The sequence below is a fragment of the Leopardus geoffroyi genome, chromosome C2, assembly GCF_018350155.1.
Source record: "Leopardus geoffroyi isolate Oge1 chromosome C2, O.geoffroyi_Oge1_pat1.0, whole genome shotgun sequence".
NCBI lineage: Eukaryota > Metazoa > Chordata > Mammalia > Carnivora > Felidae > Leopardus > Leopardus geoffroyi.
Window position 1 is genome coordinate 34762061 of NC_059333.1, and position 21979 is coordinate 34784039.

At 35.4% G+C, this 21979-nt stretch overlaps 1 protein-coding gene across 3 annotated transcripts in view; it reads right to left on the reverse strand.

Moving 5' to 3' along the window:
• The window catches only part of GBE1 (1,4-alpha-glucan branching enzyme 1), a 289236-nt gene that overhangs the window by 134943 nt on the left and 132314 nt on the right, over positions 1-21979 (reverse strand). For all 3 annotated transcript variants that reach the window (XR_006718266.1, XM_045501673.1, XM_045501672.1), the window contains exons 6-7: positions 21645-21735; positions 17991-18200 (exon numbers count right to left, since the gene is read on the reverse strand). Coding sequence is in view for 2 of the 3 variants with exons in the window: in XM_045501673.1 (XP_045357629.1) it covers positions 17991-18200; positions 21645-21735 (301 nt within the window). In the remaining variant the exon portion in view is untranslated. The remainder of the gene's footprint in view (positions 1-17990; positions 18201-21644; positions 21736-21979) is intronic.

Sequence of the window (21979 nt, forward strand, 5' to 3'; positions counted from 1 at the left end):
ATACTTGCTGCCTTGATTTTCTCACTTGCCATTCTCTTCTTAACCCATCTGAATCAGAACTTTATTTATTTTTTTTAATTTTAATCCCAGGGTACCTTATATTAGTTTCAGGTGTATAGTATAATGATTCAACACTTCTATATATTACTCAGTGCTCATTGAGATAAGTGTACTTTTCCTCCTCATCACCTATTTCACACATCTCCCTACTCACTTCCCTTCTGGTAACCCTCTGTTCTCTATACATAAGAGTCTGTTTCTTGGTTTCTCTCTGTTTTTCCCATATGTTAATCTGCTTTGTATCTTAAATTCCACATATGAGTGAAATCATACGGTAATTGTCTTTCTCTGACTTATGTCACTTAGCATAATACTCTCTAGATGCATCCATGTTGTTGCAAATGGCAAGATTTCTTTCTTTTCTATGGCTGAATAATATTCCATTTTTTATATACACACCACATCTTCTTTCTTCCTCACTGATGGACATTTAGGCTACTTCCATAATTTGGCTGTTATAAATAATGCTGCGATAAACACAGGAGTGCTAAATGCAGCCCTTGAAATTAGTGTTTTTGTAATATTTGGGTAAATACCCAGTAGCGTGACTGAATCGGAGTCCTAGCCCAACCATTCCCCCAAAACTCTGTTCACTCCAAATAAACGACCATCAGTCCAAGTCTGTGGTCCTGGGCCCTGCAGATGCAGCTGGCATTCGTGGACTCTACCTCCTATTTCGCCTGCGGATCCTTCCCTGTCTTCTTAGCTGCCTTCTGTTTGTCTTCCTGACCTCTGCCTGTGGGAGTAACTCACAGCTCAGGGGCAGACCATGGCTCTCCTCATCCTCACTCTTTGAGTGCCCTGATACAGCCTCCTAACTTGAAATAACTTCCATTAGCAGGTAACTTCTAGTTTTAAACTGCCAGCCCACCAACTGCACACCTGCCCCACACCTCTCCACCATCTACTTTACCCTAGAGTGGGCAGAATTACCTTTTCAATATTGTCACACCATTCCCATGATCCAAATCTTTTAGCAGGTTCCCATCAAACGGAGAATGAATTGACTAAAATAGAAGAAAATCCAAAATCCTTATAAGGTCTTACAAGGCTCCAGGATCTGAAAACTGCCACCAAACCCTCTGGAGTTTCCTAAAATTCTCTCTTGCTTACCATCCTACATCTCTCTCGCCTTCTCTTGAAGACACCAAGCCTGTTCATCCCCCCACGCAGGGACTTCACAATTGCTTTTCTCCTCACGGTTCACACTGGATTTTATACTGAATTTTATATTGTACCCTTCCATTCAGGTCTCTGTTTAAATATCACCTCTTTAGAAATGATTACCTTGACCACGCTAAAAGACAGCTGCCATGCAACACAATACTGAACCAGCTAGCTTTAGTTTTCTTCATAGAACCCGCCACTATCTGGAAATTTCCTTTATATGGTCCCTTCCCCACAGGCAGGGTTCTGAGGACTGGTGTCCTACTGTTTTTTGTTTTGTTTTGTTTTTACTGCCTCATTCCCAGGGTTTAGACATGTTGGGTACACAATGTACTCATTGTGTAAGTACTCAATACATCTTTTGCTAAATAAATAACTTAGTTAAATCAGCATTTCAATATGCCAAAAATATTTCTGATAAGTGATTCTCAACAACAAACTACCTAATCATCAACAAGTGTCCAGAAAGCCTCTGGCTCCTAATACTTATTTACTCATTTTAAAAAGCTAAGACACTAAGAAGTTCACTTTATATACATATGTAATATACATATTGAACACGCTTATGTTCTCTTAACACATTTAAGAGACATTTCTAATACAGAGAAAGCATTTCATATCTATTTTTAAAACAAAACTCCCTTTGCTTTAAAACAAATCCACTTGAACAGCCTAGAAATTTATATTCTATCCTATTTTCTGTCAATCTTAGGGGTGTGGAGATTATGAGCTGTAGTGAAGTGAAAGAAACCAAAATGTTAACTAATCTATGATTAATCTGTATAAACTTTCAGATTTTAGATGTGTCTACAAACACACACGTATGTAAATGATGAGAAAACACAGGAAAACAACTTACAGCATATTCATGTGAGCTAGTTAATATCTATGCAGTAATACAATTTATAAGCACATACAAGAATCACATTTAAACTTTCTCCAGGATGTTAATGCATCCTGCAGAAAAACCTCCCTCAGGTTTGTTCCTGGCATCTCTAAATTACTTAAGTTTAGGGGTGCTTGGGTGGCTCAGTCGGTTGGGCATCTGACTCGGTTTCAGCTCAGGTCATGATCCCACTGTTTGTGGGTTTGAGCCCATGTCGGGCTCACTGACAGAACATATATTAAGGCTTTTAAAAAGAACATAGAGATAATTTTCCTTTGGCTCTTTTGAGAAATTGACAAGTATAAATAAACAATAAAAGTCTTCACTTTTTTTGGCTCTCTTCTTTTAAATACCATAAAGCTGAAATTGCTAAAGGTACAGCTGAGATCTATATGGCGGGGGGAGAAATACAATGAAAATAAGGAGAAGAAAGGCAGCTAGACAAACTTTTGATGCGCTGTTGCAGAAAGACTAATACATAGTATTTTCTTAAATAAGTGTAAATCCTGAAGCAGGTTGTGCTATTATTTTCTGCTTGAGGAAATAATAATAAAGAAGTTTCATTTCTTTAAAACATACATTATAAATAAAGGATATGACATGTTGATAGGGGTTTGGGAGTGGTAAAGAAGAGATGGAAATATAAAGGTTTCAGTGAAGTACATAATTAAAAGTGATGAGCAGCCCTTGGGAAGGAGCTGCACATAGCCTAGACACAGAAGAGCTTGAATGACAAAGCAAATCTACCCTAATTCCCTCCCCTAACTACCACATGTTACTGTCACTATACCTTTATTGGTTAAAGGATTAGTGAAAATTTTCACTTTATTTCAAGGATACAAATTTCAAGTAGGATACTCTTTACAAAAATATAGACACCATTAACAATGTTTATAATATGGAATTTTCACATGCCCAACTGATACAACAGTATATTTCCTAACTATGAGATCAAAGGAAAAATAGGTAATTTTTAACTATTTTAAAATATAGAATGTGACTATCACAAATTTTAGCCACAGATTATCATAAACAAATGACAGATAAAAAGAAGAAGCCACAAATAAGCATTCCAGGGGAATTTACACTGGTAAAGAAGGGGCTTTTACACTGTGGACTGGAAAACGCATAGGAGATAGCCATACAAGGGAAATACTCGAAGCAGAGAGAGAAGCATGTGCAGAGGTCCCGATGCAGGAAAAGCACCAGAGTGGTAAGAGATTAATGAGCAATAGAAAGAATATGTTAAGATGAGAGCAGACACAGGTCCTTCAAAAACCTCTTAAGCCATGTTAAGATTTTTTTAATTTTTTTTAATTCTCATCAAAGTGCACTGAAGTACTTCAAGGTCAAAGAAATGTGAGAAATAAAGTATTATTGTATAGCCCTTACTAGGAGGTTCAAAATGCACATTAGCTAATTAAACATCCCAAGAATTTTAACTATAAAGAAATGTGTTGAACTTGATTTAGTTCAAGGTTTTCCAAATTTATTTGAGCACTGAACACTCTTCACGTGACACACATTGATATCCCGCTGAACTTTCTTCCTCAGTGGATCATTTCCCACAGTTATACTGGAACAAAGGGCCAGTGAGAAACCTTGATGCTATTGTTACTTCATGAATTAACTGAAAGACTATTTGCTATTACTGGGAATAAAAGGACCTAAAGTATTACTCTGTAGAGATAATGGGTTTCATTGTTGCTCAGCTGGACAAACATTTGACAGTCTGCTCTGGTACGTTCTGAGAGAGTGTGCTAAACAATAGGGTTATAAGATGGATGAGATCTATATTGTCATTTGGGAACACTAGAAAGCATAAATACATTCATTCATTTATTTATCCATTCAATAAATTTGTGTCTAAATGAGTCAAGCATTGTTCTAGAGAGAAACAAGGCAAACATTGTCTTTGCCTTGCTGAAGCTTACATTCATGCTTGGTATACAGGAGAAAAGCTCAATTACAACAACATAATTCAATAACTGACATAAATAAAACATATATTTGCAGGTAAGAGAGCAAGGAGTGAAGGTAGATAATCAAATAAAAGCATTTAACTCAGTGCAGGGAGTAAAAAAGATGATCTTGATTTGAAAAATAATTTGGACATAATATAAATAGGAGTTGTACTTGTTAAATGGATACGCATTCAGAGTTTGTATGATACATAAATCTGAGCTCAACAATTTAGTCTGGATGTGGAATAAACCATGGAAGTTTTAAGAAACAAAATGGATTCTTACTATATTCAGGAACTATGCTAAGAATTTTACATATTTTTAACATTTAAAATCTTCCAGCAGCATCATGAGGTAGGTCCCTTTAATCACAACGTTAGAGATGGATGTGGACACTAGAATATTTAAAATTAAGTATGTGGTTTACATTATATTTCTTTTGGACAGTATTATTCTATATGCTCCTCAGTAGGATTGTTGGTTTCTGTTTTGCATGATTATTTAATGTACACCTTGCCTCTCATGTCCCATTTTTCCCACTGACCCTGTCAGCTGGCAGCCTGACAGCAGAGACAGCGGCCCTCAATGCTTCTCTCACCACCTCTATGGCCTGAAAGTGTTTGCTACGTTTATCCACTTCATTTCATCACTAAGCTCCCTAAATTCTCTTCTTGTACAGGAGATGTGAGATACCTTACTTCTGGAAAGGTCTGGGAAAAGATGGAGAGATAGACTATTTCTGATAGCCTTTCAAATGTAACCACACAAGTTGGGAGATGAGCTCATGACAGAAGCAAGAAGGACAAACTGTAGGTCAAGCAAAGCCCATGCTAGCTTATTATAAGGAGACTCTGAATAATAACACCTTGTCAGAGTGCCTGGCTGGCTTAGTCTGTTTTAAGCACCTGACTCTTGATTTCGGCTCAGGTCATGATCTCATGGTTCGTGGGTTCAAGCACTTGTCAGGCTCTGTGCTGACAGCTCAGAGACTCCTTGGGATTCTCTCTCTCTCTCTCTCTCTCTCTCTCTCTCTGCCCCTCCCCTGCTCACTCTATCCCTCAAAAATAAATAACATTAAAAAAATAATAATAACACTTTGTCAGAAAGAAAGAGATCAGGGGTAAATGCTATTCCATACAGGGCACCAAACAACAAGCATAAAGGTATGATCTCCCTACTTATAACCATTGTCACAACATCAATGGCCACTCAAAACAGAAAGAAAAAAAGGACTGTGGCCCTTCCTGCCTGAATTAATCTAGATACTATTACCAAAAACAGCTTAGCCATTATACTAAAAAACTCCATTACTGGAAAAGAATAAACAATCTGATTTACAATGAACACTCTGAGACTAAAAATTAGAATAGACCACCATATAGTAGTGTCCTAAGAAATATAAACATGGCCCCTGATTTAAAAGTTAATTCAGGGGCACCTGGGTGGCTCAGTCATTTAAGTCAGCTCAGAGCCTGGAGCCTGCTTCAAGTTCTGTGTCTCCCTCTTTCTCTCTGCCCCTCCCCTGCTCATGCTCTGTCTGTCTCTCTCTCTCTCAAAAATGAATAAACATTAAAAAAAAATTAAAACATCTTTAAAAACAAAGTTAATTCAATAGCTGTTTCATAAAATGCCCTTTTCACCAGAAAATTTAAAAATAATAGTAAGTAGACAGATGTTTTGCTTATCCCACATTGGAAGGGAAAAAAGCAATACACACAAATGAAGTTTTTACAGTAATCCTCATTAAAAAAAAAAACTGTTGACAGATAACTTTAATTTAATCCTTACAACAACTTTTAAAATTTTAACAATTTTAATGGAAATACTTTGAAAGTGCATTTTCCTTCTTCCTGGCATCTTAAAAGAAAATTTTCGAACATGACAGTTTTTTTTAATGACTCACGTTCATTATGATTATTCTACACTGCAGTCTAATGATGCCCAGAGAGACAACTGGAGTGTGGAACTGTTTGCTGCTGCACCTACGTGGCCTTACACTGCCGTGGTTTCACTTCTGGTTTCTGACCTTGATGGGTTTCCTCTCCCTCAAACATTGCTCTTGGCTGTGACTTCTCAACACCGTTAGATGTTGACCATCATTGGTCATTTCCACAAATGTTCCTAATTCTGTGCTTCTACTAAAAACAAAACAAAACAAAAAACAGCTTAATGTGCTTTTAAAAAACAGTGTGAAACCACACGAACAAACGAACAGACCCACAGAGATTACGGCATGTCCTTTGGCTGATGAAAACAAAATGCTGTTCCTTGTCTTCATGCCTCTGATTCTGTTTCAGAGGATGAGGCTGGCTGGCTAATCTGCCCACAAGAAAATTATGACAATTATATGGTAATAATGGTGACAATGCAATTGTCCCGACTGTAAGTCAGACATGGGGATAAATGTGTCACTAAACCTTCACAATCACAGGAGTCAGGTACATTTAGAATCTTATTTTATTGGGGTGCCTGGGTGGCTCAGTCGGTTAAGCGTCCGACTTCGGCTCAGGTCACGATCTCGCGGTCTGTGGGTTCGAGCCCCGCGTCAGGCTCTGTGCTGACTGCTCAGAGCCTGGAGCCTGTTTCACATTCTGTGTCTCCCTCTCTCTCTGACCCTCCCCCGTTCATGCTCTGTCTCTCTCTGTCTCAAAAAAAATAAATAAACGTTAAAAAATAATAATAAAAAAAAAGAATCTTATTTTATAGAGAGGGATATCAAATTTAGAAAGATTCATTAATCTGGCTGTATTTACATGCTAATCAGTGGTACAACTAGTATTTTAGTCTAGGCTCGTAACTGCAGTCAAGACCACTACCCATTCTCCGTATTGCCTCCAAAGGTCAATAATTACATTTATTTATTTATTTATTTATTTAAGAAATCACAACTAAGATGCATGGTCTTAAACAAAGGTTACTGCATTTTAACTATGTAGATTTCTTCAATAAATGTACATTGTTTTATTGAGCCAATCTTAAAAGGCACTTATTTATTTTGTTGATTTGTCTGCTACCAAAATCAAGGAGATATTAATGCAATTTTGCTGAGTGATAATATCATACAATCAGTTTAAGTTTATGAAATTCTCACTGTTAATAAAAAAAAAAGAGTTACAATGTTGTGTTTAATCCATAAAAGTATCATTGCCCTTATCATATTTGATTCACTACCTAATTTACTACTTAATTTTAGAAGTTTGGTAGAATCTGATATTGTCACAGCCCAAGGCATATTTTAGGGTACAGAGATAGCCCTGGTGGCCCAGAGATTATAGCCATCTCAAATGTGTGTTCCTTTGGTCTGGTAATTTCAAAATTTTATATTAATTGCTGTTAGTTTGCAACTTCAGGAGCTTTCTAGGTATGATCTGAAACCGGAATACAGGAAGGGTGGGGAGAGATCATGTAAGAGGCAAGACAAAAGACACTTCAGATTGGTAGGTGGCAGCTTTAATAAGCAAGGGAATTTACATATGAAGCTTGTTTTGGGCAGCTGCAAGATGAATAGATTCCCATACCTGCCCACCAGAATCTGAAAATTTTGTATAGAGGCCTTAACTGGCTTCAGGTACATATACTGCCAAGATAGTCTCAACAACACCTTGCTCTCTCAAGGCTTTGTCCTTGGAACAGCTCCTATGGTGGAAATGGTAGGCAGAGTGGACATTCCAAGGACAGACGAGGGGGTGAGGAGCCTCTGATTGCCTGAGTTCAGCTTGGAAGTCAATCAGTGGTTACATTCTCTTGCTTACCTCTTCCAACAATTGTAGACATTTAAAAATGGAGAGATTTCAAATAAAGTGTGGAATGCTGACTTAAAGAACTGGACGATGTGGCGCCATAGGTTACATTCTCATGTGGAAACTGGCAGGAGCCCTGGGTGGTGGTCCCCTTAGACACAACCTGTTTGCTCCAGGTTGCCAACAGCACCACTGGGCCTGGCTCCCTCAGTTACCTGCCTGATTTGTGAGCTGAGCCCTGCTTTCCTTCTTTACTAAAACTTGGAAAGTACGTCTCCAAACTTTCCTTAACAGTCTATATTCTAGTTTACCACACATTTTCAATTACTGTTTAAAATAGTTTGAACATCTGCCCTGTGGCACATAAATAATATCATTATGAGTTCTTTATACATGAAACAGATTCAAGTGCTAACCTACTCAGTTCAAGATCCAAGTCACCTAATTCCAAAACCATCTCCTTCATATTATACCAGATCTTATCTATTTAATTATATATATAAACAATATATTATATACGTATGTAACTATATATCATATATTATATAATATACACATATAGCTGTATATATGTATGTGTGTATACATCTATATGTATATGTATACATATACATATAGATGTATATACATCTATATGTACATACATATGTACATACATCTATATGTATATGTATACATACATATAACTATATTTATGTATGTGTGTATGCATCTATATGTATGTATGTGTGTATAATCTTTTGTAGGCTCCTCCATTGAATTCAGTTTGAAAGAAAGGCAACCCCACCGAATCAATATGGTACAGTGTCATTTTCATGGAAAACAAATTTGTTAGTGAAAAGCTTATAAGACAGAGAAAGCATGAGATTGCTTTACTGTAAATAAAATACATTCTATAAAAAGGAGTTATTAACTTTATGTCCATATTTAATATATAAACAATACATATAACATGGAAATTAAAACTAATTTTAAAATTATTAATAAAATTTAAAATATTAATTACAATTAATTAAAATTAAATTTTAATTTTAAAAATTAAAATAAAAACCAGTATTTAATTAAAAATTAAAAACAATATTTAGAATGTCACAGAGTGGGTATATTAGACAAAAATTAGACAAGAAAAGGAGAGAAGGAATGGTGGGGGATGAGAGGAGTCATTTTACTTAATTATTTTTTAATGTTTATTTATTTATTTTGAGAGAGGGAGAGAGAGAGAGAGAGAGAGTGAGAGAGAGAGAGATTGCACAAGCAGAGAGGCAGAGAGAGAGGTGAGAGAGAATCCCAAGCAGGCTCCATTCTGTCAATGGCAGAGCCTGACATGGGGCTGGAACTCACAAACTGTGAGATCCTGACCTGAGCCAAAATCAAGGGATACTTAATGGACTGAGTCACTCAGATGCTCTTGGAGGAGTCATTTTATATCAAGTAGTCACAGAAGGAAGTTCAATAATATATGTAAAGTACCAACTGCCTCCAAATTGAATGTTCCTTAACAATGGCCACCACTGTAATCATCATGATTATCATCAGACAACAAAGACCAGGTGAATACACCTGGACATCCAGTTGGGCCCATTTGCTATCCCTAACACAGTACTAGGAAGAGATCTCAAGTTTTAGAACAGTTAGCTATCATGCTGTTTTGTTTCCTGAAGCACTGAGAGAAAATGTTAACTCTAACTGCCCCTGAGTTTTACTGATGCTTTAAGCAGACAGAATTTTGAAAGGCTACACAGGCAAAGGTCTAATCTTTGGGAGGCATATTATTAGCCTGGAAGGAGACAATGAAATCAATCCTGAGGCTGAGGGCTTCTCTTACTAACAATGAAAGAAAAAAAAAAAAAAAAAAGACAGACTGAAGACCTGAGGTACAACCAAACAGGGATATCTCACCATCACAAAATGTGGAGTGGAAATTCAGGAGTTAGAGAAAAATAGGCCTGATTGGTAATCTAAATGAGTAGGGAGAAACCTCTCAAAGGTGAATAATCTTTGTAATACTTACAAATGTGTCCTTCCAAAATTATGAGATACCTATATTTTCTGAAAATAATTGGCTCAGTGTAACATGGATTATTTATCTGCAGCTTAATGTTAAGGAAATCATTCATCTAGGAAACCATGAAATACTGCTTTATAACTTCAAAACTGCTAGTCCATTCCCTAGGAAATAGACATGTTTAAACAAGTTGTTTTGTTACACACAGACAGGAAATAGATTTTTTGTCACCTTTTACCTGCTTGTTTATAAAGGTCATTAACAAAACCAGATATTATTATTATAGACTCCATGAAATTTCCACATTTAAATGAGTAATCATTGAATAGGGACTTTTAGACCATTTTCACTATCATGGACCATTGTCTTAGGCTAAAGAAGCAGCTTTTAGAGCACAGCATTTTCAAATTTAAGGCAAATTACCAAGTAGAACTGTCCTACTTTTAAAGTGAGTTTGGACTTGAAAAAGTGAATGGTACTCGTGAGTAAGACCTAAATACTCAAGATATTTTCACAATATCCCTATGTACCTAAATTTTAGACTTGTGGGGAATAAACGGGACAGATAATACCTGGAACAAAGTTCATACAAAGACTGTAAATCCTCACCCCTGTGCTGTGCTCTGCATCGACAGAAACCTTTCTGCTAGGCTGAATAATCTCATAAACCCTGTGAGAGAAGCTACATTTCTACTATTCACACTGAAATCCAGACAGATTAGATTGATATAGCAACTTTCTTAATCTCTTTTAAAATAGAGAATTAGTCTGTCTGAATTTTGAATCTCACTCTACTTTCTTTGAAATAGTAGATTTAACCATTTTCCTTAATCAAGCTGAAATAAGGTTCTGGTTTATACAACAAAGAAATACTAAAGGGAAAAGAAAATGTACTATGAAAGAAGAAAACAGTTAAAACTTTTTATGGCATATCCAGCATTCACTGAAGCTATTAACAACAATCTTACTGTGAGATTTTAATGTTCTTAATGAAGAATAGAGTATTATTTGTTTGTTGTTGATTGACTATCTTAGCCACAGTTAGCTGTTTGCTATATCAATGTTCAAAACTGTCTTTTAATCATCTATCATTTGCTTCATACAAATCATTTGTTTGCTTTTTGAAAATTTATAAAGCAAATAGGACAGATATTTGTCTAAAATGATGATGTATTACCTCAGTTAAAAAAAAATATATAGGGGCGCCTGGGTGGCGCAGTCGGTTGGGCGTCCGACTTCAGCCAGGTCACGATCTCGCGGTCTGTGAGTTCGAGCCCCGCGTCGGGCTCTGGGCTGATGGCTCAGAGCCTGGAGCCTGTTTCCGATTCTGTGTCTCCCTCTCTCTCTGCCCCTCCCCCGTTCATGCTCTGTCTCTCTCTGTCCCAAAAATAAATAAACGTTGAAAAAAAAAATTTTTTTTTAAATTAAAAAAAAAAAATATATATATATATATATAAATGTTTGGAAACCGATCCAAAGAAATTAAAAACACATATTTTATTTTAGGGTTTGTGCTACATTTAAATATATTGAAAATATCACGTCTGTAAAGGTATGATGCTTGGTAGATATTTCATGTTTGTTAAATAGTCAATAGAATAAATGAACTATTCAGAAAAAAAAGTTAATTTAAAAAAGTCTATGATGTTAACCTAAAAATAGATTATTTTTTAAAAAAATTGTGATGTTAACCTTAATTTACCTAAAAACTGATCTAATTAAGGGATCAGTAAACTTTTTGATTGTGTGCCCTATCAGTGAAAACTTGTCAACATCCCTCCATATATGTATACATCCCTCCATTTATGTATTTCCATATGTATGTATTAGTTATTAATTGCTTTTTTTGTGACACTTTAGTAACACGTTAAGTGCACTGTTAACTCATACACACAAAGAAACTAATTTTAAAATAAAGATAAAATAGTCAAGGGTCCGGTTAAAGTTAAAAGTCACCTTGATATGTGATTTTAATGCTTCTCCTGGCTGTAACAGCTCACTAAAATACATAGATATAAATGAGATAATCAATGGCTGGGATTATTAAATTATAAAAGTTTTTTTTTTCCAACTCCCTCCATCATCTATCATCTTTGCTAAAATTTGACTTGTATATTTCCACTTTCCCCGAAGTTAGGTAACCACAAGAGGATTCATTTATATTTATATTTACATTTTACATCTATATTTATATTTATTTATATTTATATATTTATAACCAATGGGCTTGCAAAATACTAAAACTGAAACCCTTTTAAAAGTTCACCAAAAACTACTTCCAAGATTTATGTGTATGAAAAGAACTTTTTAAAAATATTTATTTATTTATTTTTATTTTAGAGAGAGCGCACAAGCAGGGACAAGGGGTGGAGGGAGAGAGAGAGCGAGTGAGCTGAGAGAGAGGGAGAGAGAGAGACTGAGAGAGAGAAGGAGAGAGAGAAAGAATGAATCTCAAGCAGGCTTCACTCTCAGCACAGAGCCCCATGAGGGCCTCAATCCATGACCCTGGGATCATGACCCCTGCCAAAATCAAGGGTCAGATGTTCAACCAACTGAACCACCCAGGCACTCCTGCAAAGAACTTTTATGAATGAAATTGTGGCAATAAAATCACAATGATGGAAATTTTTTCTTGATATTTTCCCCAAATCCACAGAAATTTCTTTAAAAACCATTATTTCAAATTAATTTTTAAAATATCATCCATACCCTGAAGGGAATGACTTTTTGGTCTATTTTTTCCCAAACTTCTGATTAGCATATGCTCAGGAGTTTCCCAAGCGTATATATTTTGCAATGCATCCTAGGACATATGAATCTTTAAATTTTCCAGATAATACCAAACTGTTAGTTGCACACATTAACTTTTCTATGCTATTTTCTGTTATTGTGGCCATTTTTACTACCATAAAAAGAGAAATTATTTCACCGCATGACACATTACTTTTTGATTTTTTTTTTTTTTTTTTTTTTGCTTTTAAGAAACCACAAAGAAGTACATGCCTTTTAAGTTCTCTTTAAAGTAATAATATTACAAGTTTCTAATCATGTCCTGGATACTTAGCTTTTAAAAGTCTTGCAAGTCAAGATATACCATACCATATACTCGTTAGCTAATACATCAATGTACAATAATCCTTAAGATTCATCGTTAAGAACTGATTTGGTCATGGTAAAATATCATATATAAATATACTAAAATTTTGTCTAGAATATGAGCAACTATGTTCACGAGGGTTTACCCCAGGAATGCAAGACTAGCTTAACATTCAAAATTTAATAAATGGAATTTACTATATTCACAAACTAAAAAAAGAAAAACCATATAAGATACCATAGACCACTTAAGATACAGATATCCACTCTAAACAAGAAAGGCCCCCCCATGAATTTCCTTCCACATTTTAACTTATGGAAAGGATTACCACAATTAAAAAACACAATTATTATAGTGTCTATACTAAGGAGTATTTCATTCCATGTGATTATGATGCTAAAAAGCAAACCGGATTTACTTTTGTTCCTAAAAGGAACTCTAGTAACTCAAGATAATAGTAGAATATCTTTCTACCTAATAGTTGTTTCAACATGAACCCATGCAGAAGGAATATGATTACAATACCTTTGTGCCCAAATGTAAATTTCAGAGAAAAAAAGAACATTAGCTCTACTATGTTATCTCCTTTGAGATTCAATATCTTATCTCTGAGAGAAATACTCAACAAAGAAAAGGTACTCATTTGAAGCTTTAGTAATAGTTAAGGCACAATTGTTTAAGCTCAACAAATCTGCAGTTATCTTGTTATTTTATCAAGGGCATTTACACAGTGCCAGAGGAATAAGCAAAACAGAATTTAAAACTTAGACCTCTAAATTGTATCCATTATTTCTTAACTCTAGAAACTTCAGAAACTTATGGATGACAGATTTGTCAGAAAGTTCTCTTTACCAACTAAAGTAAGGACATCCCAACCTCTGTTATGAACTGTCATTAGTAATTTAGCAGGGCTAGAAGGCAGTTCAGCCAAGTAGACAGAAAATTAAAACATGGGCAGCTCTTGATTGGAAATTTATTCATAGCAGGTAATGAAATAGCACAGACAGATCTCTGGTATTACTCGGAGTGAGAGATTTAATTCTGATAACTTTGATGATGGCACTTGAATCAGAGAGTATAAACGGTGACAAGTTATGACATATAGATAGGATGAATAAGCATCAGCAACATATCTTTACAGAAGCTGATTCTATATAAGATTAATTTTTTTCAAACAGTAAATATAATTATTTCAAAATTATTACAAGTTTTCAAAAAAGAGGCTTAGGCCTTACACAAGCCATGTACCATTTTTATATATGCTTTTCCATGGAGTGTAATATTAATCAACAAATCAAAGATAAGCAGGAGAAAAGAACTTGTATTTTAAAATATGTAGCTTCTGATTTTATCTGGGTAAGGAATCAACCCAAAATAACAGGCAGAGTAGCTATTCCATGGGGAGAGTAATAGGTTTCCATGTGTGTACACATATGTTTAATGAGTTTATAGTCATTAAATGCACTCATGTACAAAGAATGTTATTTATGCTTATTAAGAATAATATTTTTTTTATTTTGGAAAACGTGGATCTTTTTATATTTTCTAATTGTCAACAATGACATTATTACTTTCATAATGAAAGGTACATATTTTTAAAAAAAAAAAATTTCTGTTTCAGGGGCACCTGGGTGGCTCAGTCAGTTAAGGATCTGACTTCAGCTCAGGTCATGACCTTGCAGTTCCTGAGTTCGAGCCCCACATCGGGCTCTGTGCTGACAGCTCAGAGCCTGGAGCCTGCTTCAGATTCTGTGTCTCCCTCTCCCTGCCCTCCCCCGCCTCACATTCTGTCTCTCAAAAATGAATAAACATTAAAAAACTTAAAAAAAAAATTGCCTATTTCAGACAAAACTCTCTACCACAGAAATACAGCTGAAAAATAATATTTCCACATATACAAATATTTCAATATATTTTTGAATTTGTCAAATGGTATGTTCATTGTATGCTGTCAAAACTTGTTATAGGGGCGCCTGGGTGGCGCAGTCGGTTAAGCGTCCACTTCAGCCAGGTCACGATCTCGCGGTCCGTGAGTTCGAGCCCCGCGTCGGGCTCTGGGCTGATGGCTCAGAGCCTGGAGCCTGTTTCCGATTCTGTGTCTCCCTCTCTCTCTGCCCCTCCCCCGTTCATGCTCTGTCTCTCTCTGTCCCAAAAATAAATAAACGTTGAAAAAAAAATAAAAAAAAAAAAAAACTTATTATAGATGGGTATTTTAAAACACAGAACTAAAATTCTTTAATGCTTCTGTCCCTTGAATCTATAACTATTCAATATATATAGTTTAGAGCAGAAATGATGCTGTGTCAGCTTCTAGATCCAGACCATAAGAAATGGCAGCCTGAATGTCATTTGGGAATTCACTATTGTAAGAAAGTCCAAGTAGCTTGTGCAGTGGGCTACAAGAGGCACTGAAGCCCTTTGGCCCACAGCCATGACTGAGCTCCTAGCTGAGAGCCAGCACCAACTGTCAGTCATGTGACTGAACCATCCTTAAACAAAGTGGATGTTCCACCCTTGAATTAAACCACTCCAATTGACCGGACATGCAGAAAGGAAGCACATTCCTCTTGATCTATACCCAAATTGCTGGTCTGGAACCATCTCTACACCCAACATGGGGCTCGAGCTCATGACCTGGAAATCAAGAGTCTCATGCTCTACTGGCTGAGCCAACCAGGCGCCCCAACAACTGCTATTATCTGAAGTTGCTAAACTTTGAGCTGGTTAAGCAGCAATAAATAACCAAAAGAGCAGGATAAAAATTAAAACATAAATGCTGATTATAAAAAAGGCTTTAGCATTGCAGCAAAGCAATGTTACTGTCACATTGCATATGTTATAACTAATCAGAATAGAAGGAAGAAAATCCTGATAAGTTTCATCAAGCTAATATAAATTTTGTCAATAAAGTTTTTAATCAATTGTATACAGTAGTGAGAAAATAATTCAAAGAGCCCTAGAATCTTTACTATTTTGTACATTGAGCAATCTAAGTATTAAAAAATTATTTGTTTAAATTTGGTGATTTAACTTGTTTAAATTGGCTTTGTAGGGTTTTATCTATATTGTATAATGATGTCATAACCGATAGTATTAACCTATATAGAAAATACTAGTTCTCTTAAATTGGAAAATGTAGGTACAGTATTGTCAAACAGAACAACATATAGAATAATAAAATGCATTTTACATGGAACTATATTTACAAAGTACTAAGCCTCTACGACATAATGTAGCCAAAAGAATTAGTCATATTAAAAATTATAAGCCAGAATCATGCTATATATTATTTACCAAAAGCAAGCACCTGAGAAAGGTTAATAGTTCCATAATAAAACAAGTATTAAATAAAATGTTAAATATGTCTTAATTTCTATAATAGAAATGTTTCTTAAAAAAGTTATGTATAATCTCTTTTCTTCAGAAAACTGGATGGCTTTTAATGGACCATAGGAGCTCCAGGTATAGAAAAATACACTATAATAAATATTTTAATAAAATAAATAATCGTTTTTGTAACATTTAAAAAATCCATCTAAAGTTTTTTCTTTAAAGACATAGTTCTACAGAAGAATTGTGTCATAACACAAAAATTTAACTATTTAATGCATTTCTCTCATAAGGCACAGTTCTATAGTACAGAGTCAACTCTTATTCATCCAGATATGAACCAGAGAGTACAATTAATTGTATCTCTTGCCCACAAACTATTTTTACAAGATTTTCTCAATGGTGGAGTTATATCACAGAATTAGCATGGGTTCAGTCCTTTTTACTTGTTATACATCCATAGTATGAAAAGCAATGTTCAAAAAGGTGACACAGATACAAAATACCTTTACAAAGGGAATTGTATTAGCCCCCAAACTCTGCTTCCTCTTATAATGAAAAACCTGAGAACCAGAATGATTAATCGATTTGTTCCAGACCAAAACTAGGCCTGGAACCCTGCCACCCGCTTCTACCTCTTGTGTCTTTTCTAATATGTTATGCTCCTTCATCTGGCATGAGTGATTCCTATACAGTTACGAAATATAAAACAATGTATAACATTCAGGAAAGAGCAAAGCAAAACAATTTCCTCCATATGAAAGTCATCTAATTTATGTTGAAAAATTAGAAACCTTCATTTTGTCAAAGTACTTGCTACAGCATATTTCCACACTCCTTGTTTTCCAGATACATGTATGTTTATGTATAATGCAGCATACAAAAGAAAATTCATTAAATTCTTTCAAAAATATTTATTGTAAAAAGTTGGTTATATGTTGATACTCTGCTACTTTTTATATTCCTGACAGCATATTTTCATTATATTTTCACTTATAATCAATAATGGATACAGAGTATTTTTGATATTTTAAAATATTTTGCCCTATTAAGCTATCTAGATTTAATCACCTAAAACACCCTTCTGTTTAAACGGTAAAAGAAGTCAGAGATGTGTTTAATCTTAACTGTTTCAACAATAAACTTTAGCTTACCTTTATGTAACATGATGCTAACAATAGAACTTACCAGGTGTAAGTAGAGTTGTTATGCAGAACAAGGAAAATATGTAGCTAATATAGCTAAGACACTCGGCATCATACCTGATATATTACATACTAATAAATGTCACTTGTTATTAAAGTTATGTTAATTTAGCTGTGATCAGGAATATGGCAATATTATTAATATAGCAAAATATGAAGTAACATTTTTAAAAATTGCTTATTTTACACAATATATATTTCTACTAAAAGGAGACTTGCTACAGTTAATTCAACTTCATAAAGTATTATTTTAGATATTAAAGAATTATTCGTATAAATCATTTTAAGTGACCATATAACCAATATATTTTAAGTGGCCTAAGATTGGTAAAACTGAAATGTAATGAAACTTACCACAAATACATGGGCTATTCAAAACAAGGAAAGTCTATATGTATGGTAAACATTCCTTACATAATTCTTAAAAATCAGCTTAACAAGTTGTATACCAGTGAAAGACTACACACACAATGAATTTAGCAATATTCCTTGAAATATTTTTTCAGTAAAAACATTTCCATATTACATGTACCTACCTGGAGTAGATAAACAATCGACTGTCCCAAAGATCATGATTCCCTCTAGGTCCAGAATGAAAATAACAGGAATCTGTTCCATCAAACATATTCAATCCATCTTCCGAATTTTTTGAAGCATGGCTATGCACCACATCTAAGAGGACTGTAATGCCCATTGAGTGAGCTGTGTCAACCAGTTCTTTCAGCTCTTCAGGCGTTCCATAACGGCTAAAGAATAAAGCAGAAACAAAATCATATCATATTTAAATCAAAGAACCATTTACTGTGTATCATTTGTTTTACCAGTGCAGTACTAGGTACTTTAAATATGAAAACGCACTATGACATAATACTTGGGTACAAGTCAAAGTGGAATAGTATTTCTTAGTAAACAAATTTTAAGGCATTCCATAAAAAATAATTAAAATCCAGCTATTAGACATAGATTCATATCCCAATGAAAATTCACATTTTGAGTTAGTAGGTAGTAAATTATTTTTCTTTTAAGTGTTTATTTATCTTTGAGAGACAGAGCATGAGTGAGGGAGGGGCGAAGAGAGAGGGAGACACAGAATCTGAAGCAGGCCCCAGGCTCTGAGCTGTCAGCACAGAGCCTGATGCAGGGCTTGAACTCACAAACCATGAGATCAAGAGCTGAGCTGAAGTCGGATGCTTAACCGACTGAGCCAACCAGGCGCCCCAGTAGGTAGTAAACTCTGTTTCTCTAAACTCAGAGTTTCTGACTTTCTTTTCCAAGGCTATTTTGCCTGGGGAGCATGGTAATCCCTGTTCATAAACCTGGCCATTCTTGTGAGTATGTATGCTTGGAATGGCAGTCTCTTGGAGTATTTCTTTCAATGTCCTTGGTATCTTGAGTGAGGTCATCCTCTTGTACCTACTTATTCCCAAACTGGAATGCCTTCAGGTGCCAGAAGGCCAAGAGGATGGGCCATGTCTGTCACCACCCAAGCAGAAAACATGGGTAGCTCAAAGGCACACGTGTTTGTGTTAATAGCAGCTTTCTAGTCTGCATGAAAAAGAAAACAAAAATCACTCCTCTAAGAGGGAAGGCTTTTCTTAACCTATGTAAAATCTCAATATTGGCCTTCCATAGCATCAACTTTACTCTTTAAGTAAATAATCACCCAATCACCCTTGTAATTATATATTATCTCACTTCCTCACTACATCATATGTCCCTTGAGGGCAGAGGCTCTTACTATCTGGTTTCCTATGATGCAGTACAGTGCTTAGTATATCGCAGGTCTCCTGGTAGTCAACTACATTGGGCAGCAAGAACTATCTTTAAAAAATGAAAATGTGATCACTTCATCCTCTACCTGAAGTCATACTTATACTCCCATTGTGCTTAGGATGAAGAATGTGGACATTATCAGGACCTACTGCACTGCCTAATTTGGCTCCTTCCAATAACTTTAGATTTAGGACACTTTACCCCTTTCTCTCCTTATCCCAGCCTTTTTTCTACTCAATGAACAGCATGCTCAGTAAATAAATAGCCTTAAAATCTCTTTCATTCATTTGTTTTTTCAACAAATACTTATTAAGCCATCTACCATGTGTCATGAAATTGTCTATGCTCTGAGATTCAGCAGTGAACAAAATAAATATCACTGCCCTTATGGAATTTATATTCTAGTTGGAGGATTGGAGGACTACAAATAAATAAGCAAAACATGGGGGATGTCAGATAGCATTAACTTCTCTAAAGAAAAAATGAAGCAAAGCCACTGGTTTTGGAAAGGGCAGGTATGCTCTTCTAAACAGGGTTATCAGTGAAAGTTTCATGAAGAAGGCAATGTTCAAGGGAAGACCTGAAAGAAGTAAGGAGCAAGGTGTGTGGATATCTAAAAGATAGGATATCCAGACATAAAGGGTATTGGGGACAGAGTTAAGCTAATAAGCTAGGAACACTGGAAGAATAGCAAATAGGCTAGTGTAGCCAGAGTGTAATGATCCAGAAAGAGATGAGCCCCGAGAGTCCACCAAGACCCAGAACACATGGGGTCTTATGGACCAATATAAGGCCTTTGACTTTTGCACTGAAAGAGATAGGGAATTGTTAGTGGGTTTTGAGCAAGAGAGGGACATGATCTGACTTTTATTTTAAAGTGGTTAGTCAGGTCACCATGCAGAAAGTAGCCCATGTATATGGAGGAAAGAAGGCTAGGGAAGGGGTGGAAGAACAAGAGGAAACAGAGTGACAAGTTAAAAGGCTATTGAAATAATCCAGGTTATAGATAATGGCAACTTGGAACAGGATGGTAGCAATTGAAGAAGCCAGATTTAGGATATATTTTGAAGTTACAGGTGGTTAGGTTTTATGATAGCTGAGTATAGGCAGGTACAGAAAGGGAAGAGTCCAGTATAATGTAAAGTATATTTAAGGCATAAGAATGGATGAGCCTTGATAAGACCCTCAACGTACATCATACAAATACAGAAGAGAATGGAACCAAGGGCTGAACCCTGGGAGGTCCAATATTTAGTGGTCAAAAAAAAGCAAAGCAAATTAAAAAAAAAAAAAAAAACAAACAAGGAAATAGGAAATACACAAACAGGAGAATAATAGTTTCCTGAAAACCAAGGAAAGAAAAATGTCCTAACAAGGTACAAGTAATTAATTGTGCCAAATGCTGACAGTTCAAGTGGGATAATAGCTGATCATTGGACTTAACAGTGTGGAGGTCATCAGTATACTTGACAAAAGCAATTTCAATGAAGAGGAGAAAAGCCTACTCGGAATGAGTTCAAGAAAGGAGAGGAATGAAAGATTTAGAGATCACAAATACAGGTAATTTATTCACTATGTTAGAGAATATATAGAGAAACAGGTAAAAGTATCAGTATTTTTTCTCTATGCCAGAAAAACGATCTCCTTATTCCTACTTTACTCCTCCCCCAGTTCACTCTTACTTATGTTTTATATGTCAGTCTCAACATCAGTTCAGATCTAATCTAAACTGATCAGACCCCTCATTCTAGGCTCTTATAGTACCCTGTCATTTTCTTCCTAGCTTTTATTACAGATAGAAATCAGTATGTATGATTATTGATGTCTATATTAAACCAATATGTATGATTATTGGATTGATATCTATATGCCACAACAGTGTAAGTTCCATGAGATGGAGACAATGTTGGACACGTTCAGGTCAATACCTCTTCAACTACATAGGACTCTTTGGTGTCTTTCTGCCCAGAGATCCACATTCTTTGGATTTAAGCCCAGAAAGAAGGACAATCCTTCTGTGGGCAGTAATATGTCCTACCAAGAGCCTTCTCAGTAATGTTCCTACATGAGCCAATCTCTTTCCAGTAAAGGATGTGAGCTCTGGCAATAATGACTTCCATGAGGCATGATTTTCCGATTAAGACTTGGGCCTCCAAATGCATGACAATTTCAGCACGTTAACTGGATACTTTTTAACAGAAATCATTTCATGAAAAGCAATGTTGAATCATGGCTAGCCACTAAGGCTTGATGAAAAGAGAGTCTATGATTGTAGTTAAAAAAAAAAAAAAAATGATAAACTGTTAACCCCCAAATAGATTACAAAACAATATCACATAAAATGTAAAAATTACTTTTATTTATTTTTTTTTATTTTTCTCAAATAAAAACGGTTATAATTGAGACTTTCATTTTACCTTGAAGCTGCAAAGAAGCTTGTGATCTGGTAACCAAAACTGGCATAGTAAGCATGCTCCATGATTGCCATCATCTGAATGCAGTTGTATCCTATATAGGCAAAGATCAAGTAGAAATTAAAAGCAATATTAAAAAAAAATAAATGAAAAGGAAATATACACACACACACACACACACACACACACAGCATCTTTGTTCTAAGGACATTAAATTTTACATACGATCATTTACATACAAAGGATTTGATCACTTTGAAAAGTTCTACTTCTTTAACATCTTTGACTTGTCTGACCTTCTAATACAAAATTGGACAGTTAGTTCTTGAGAGTGGTAC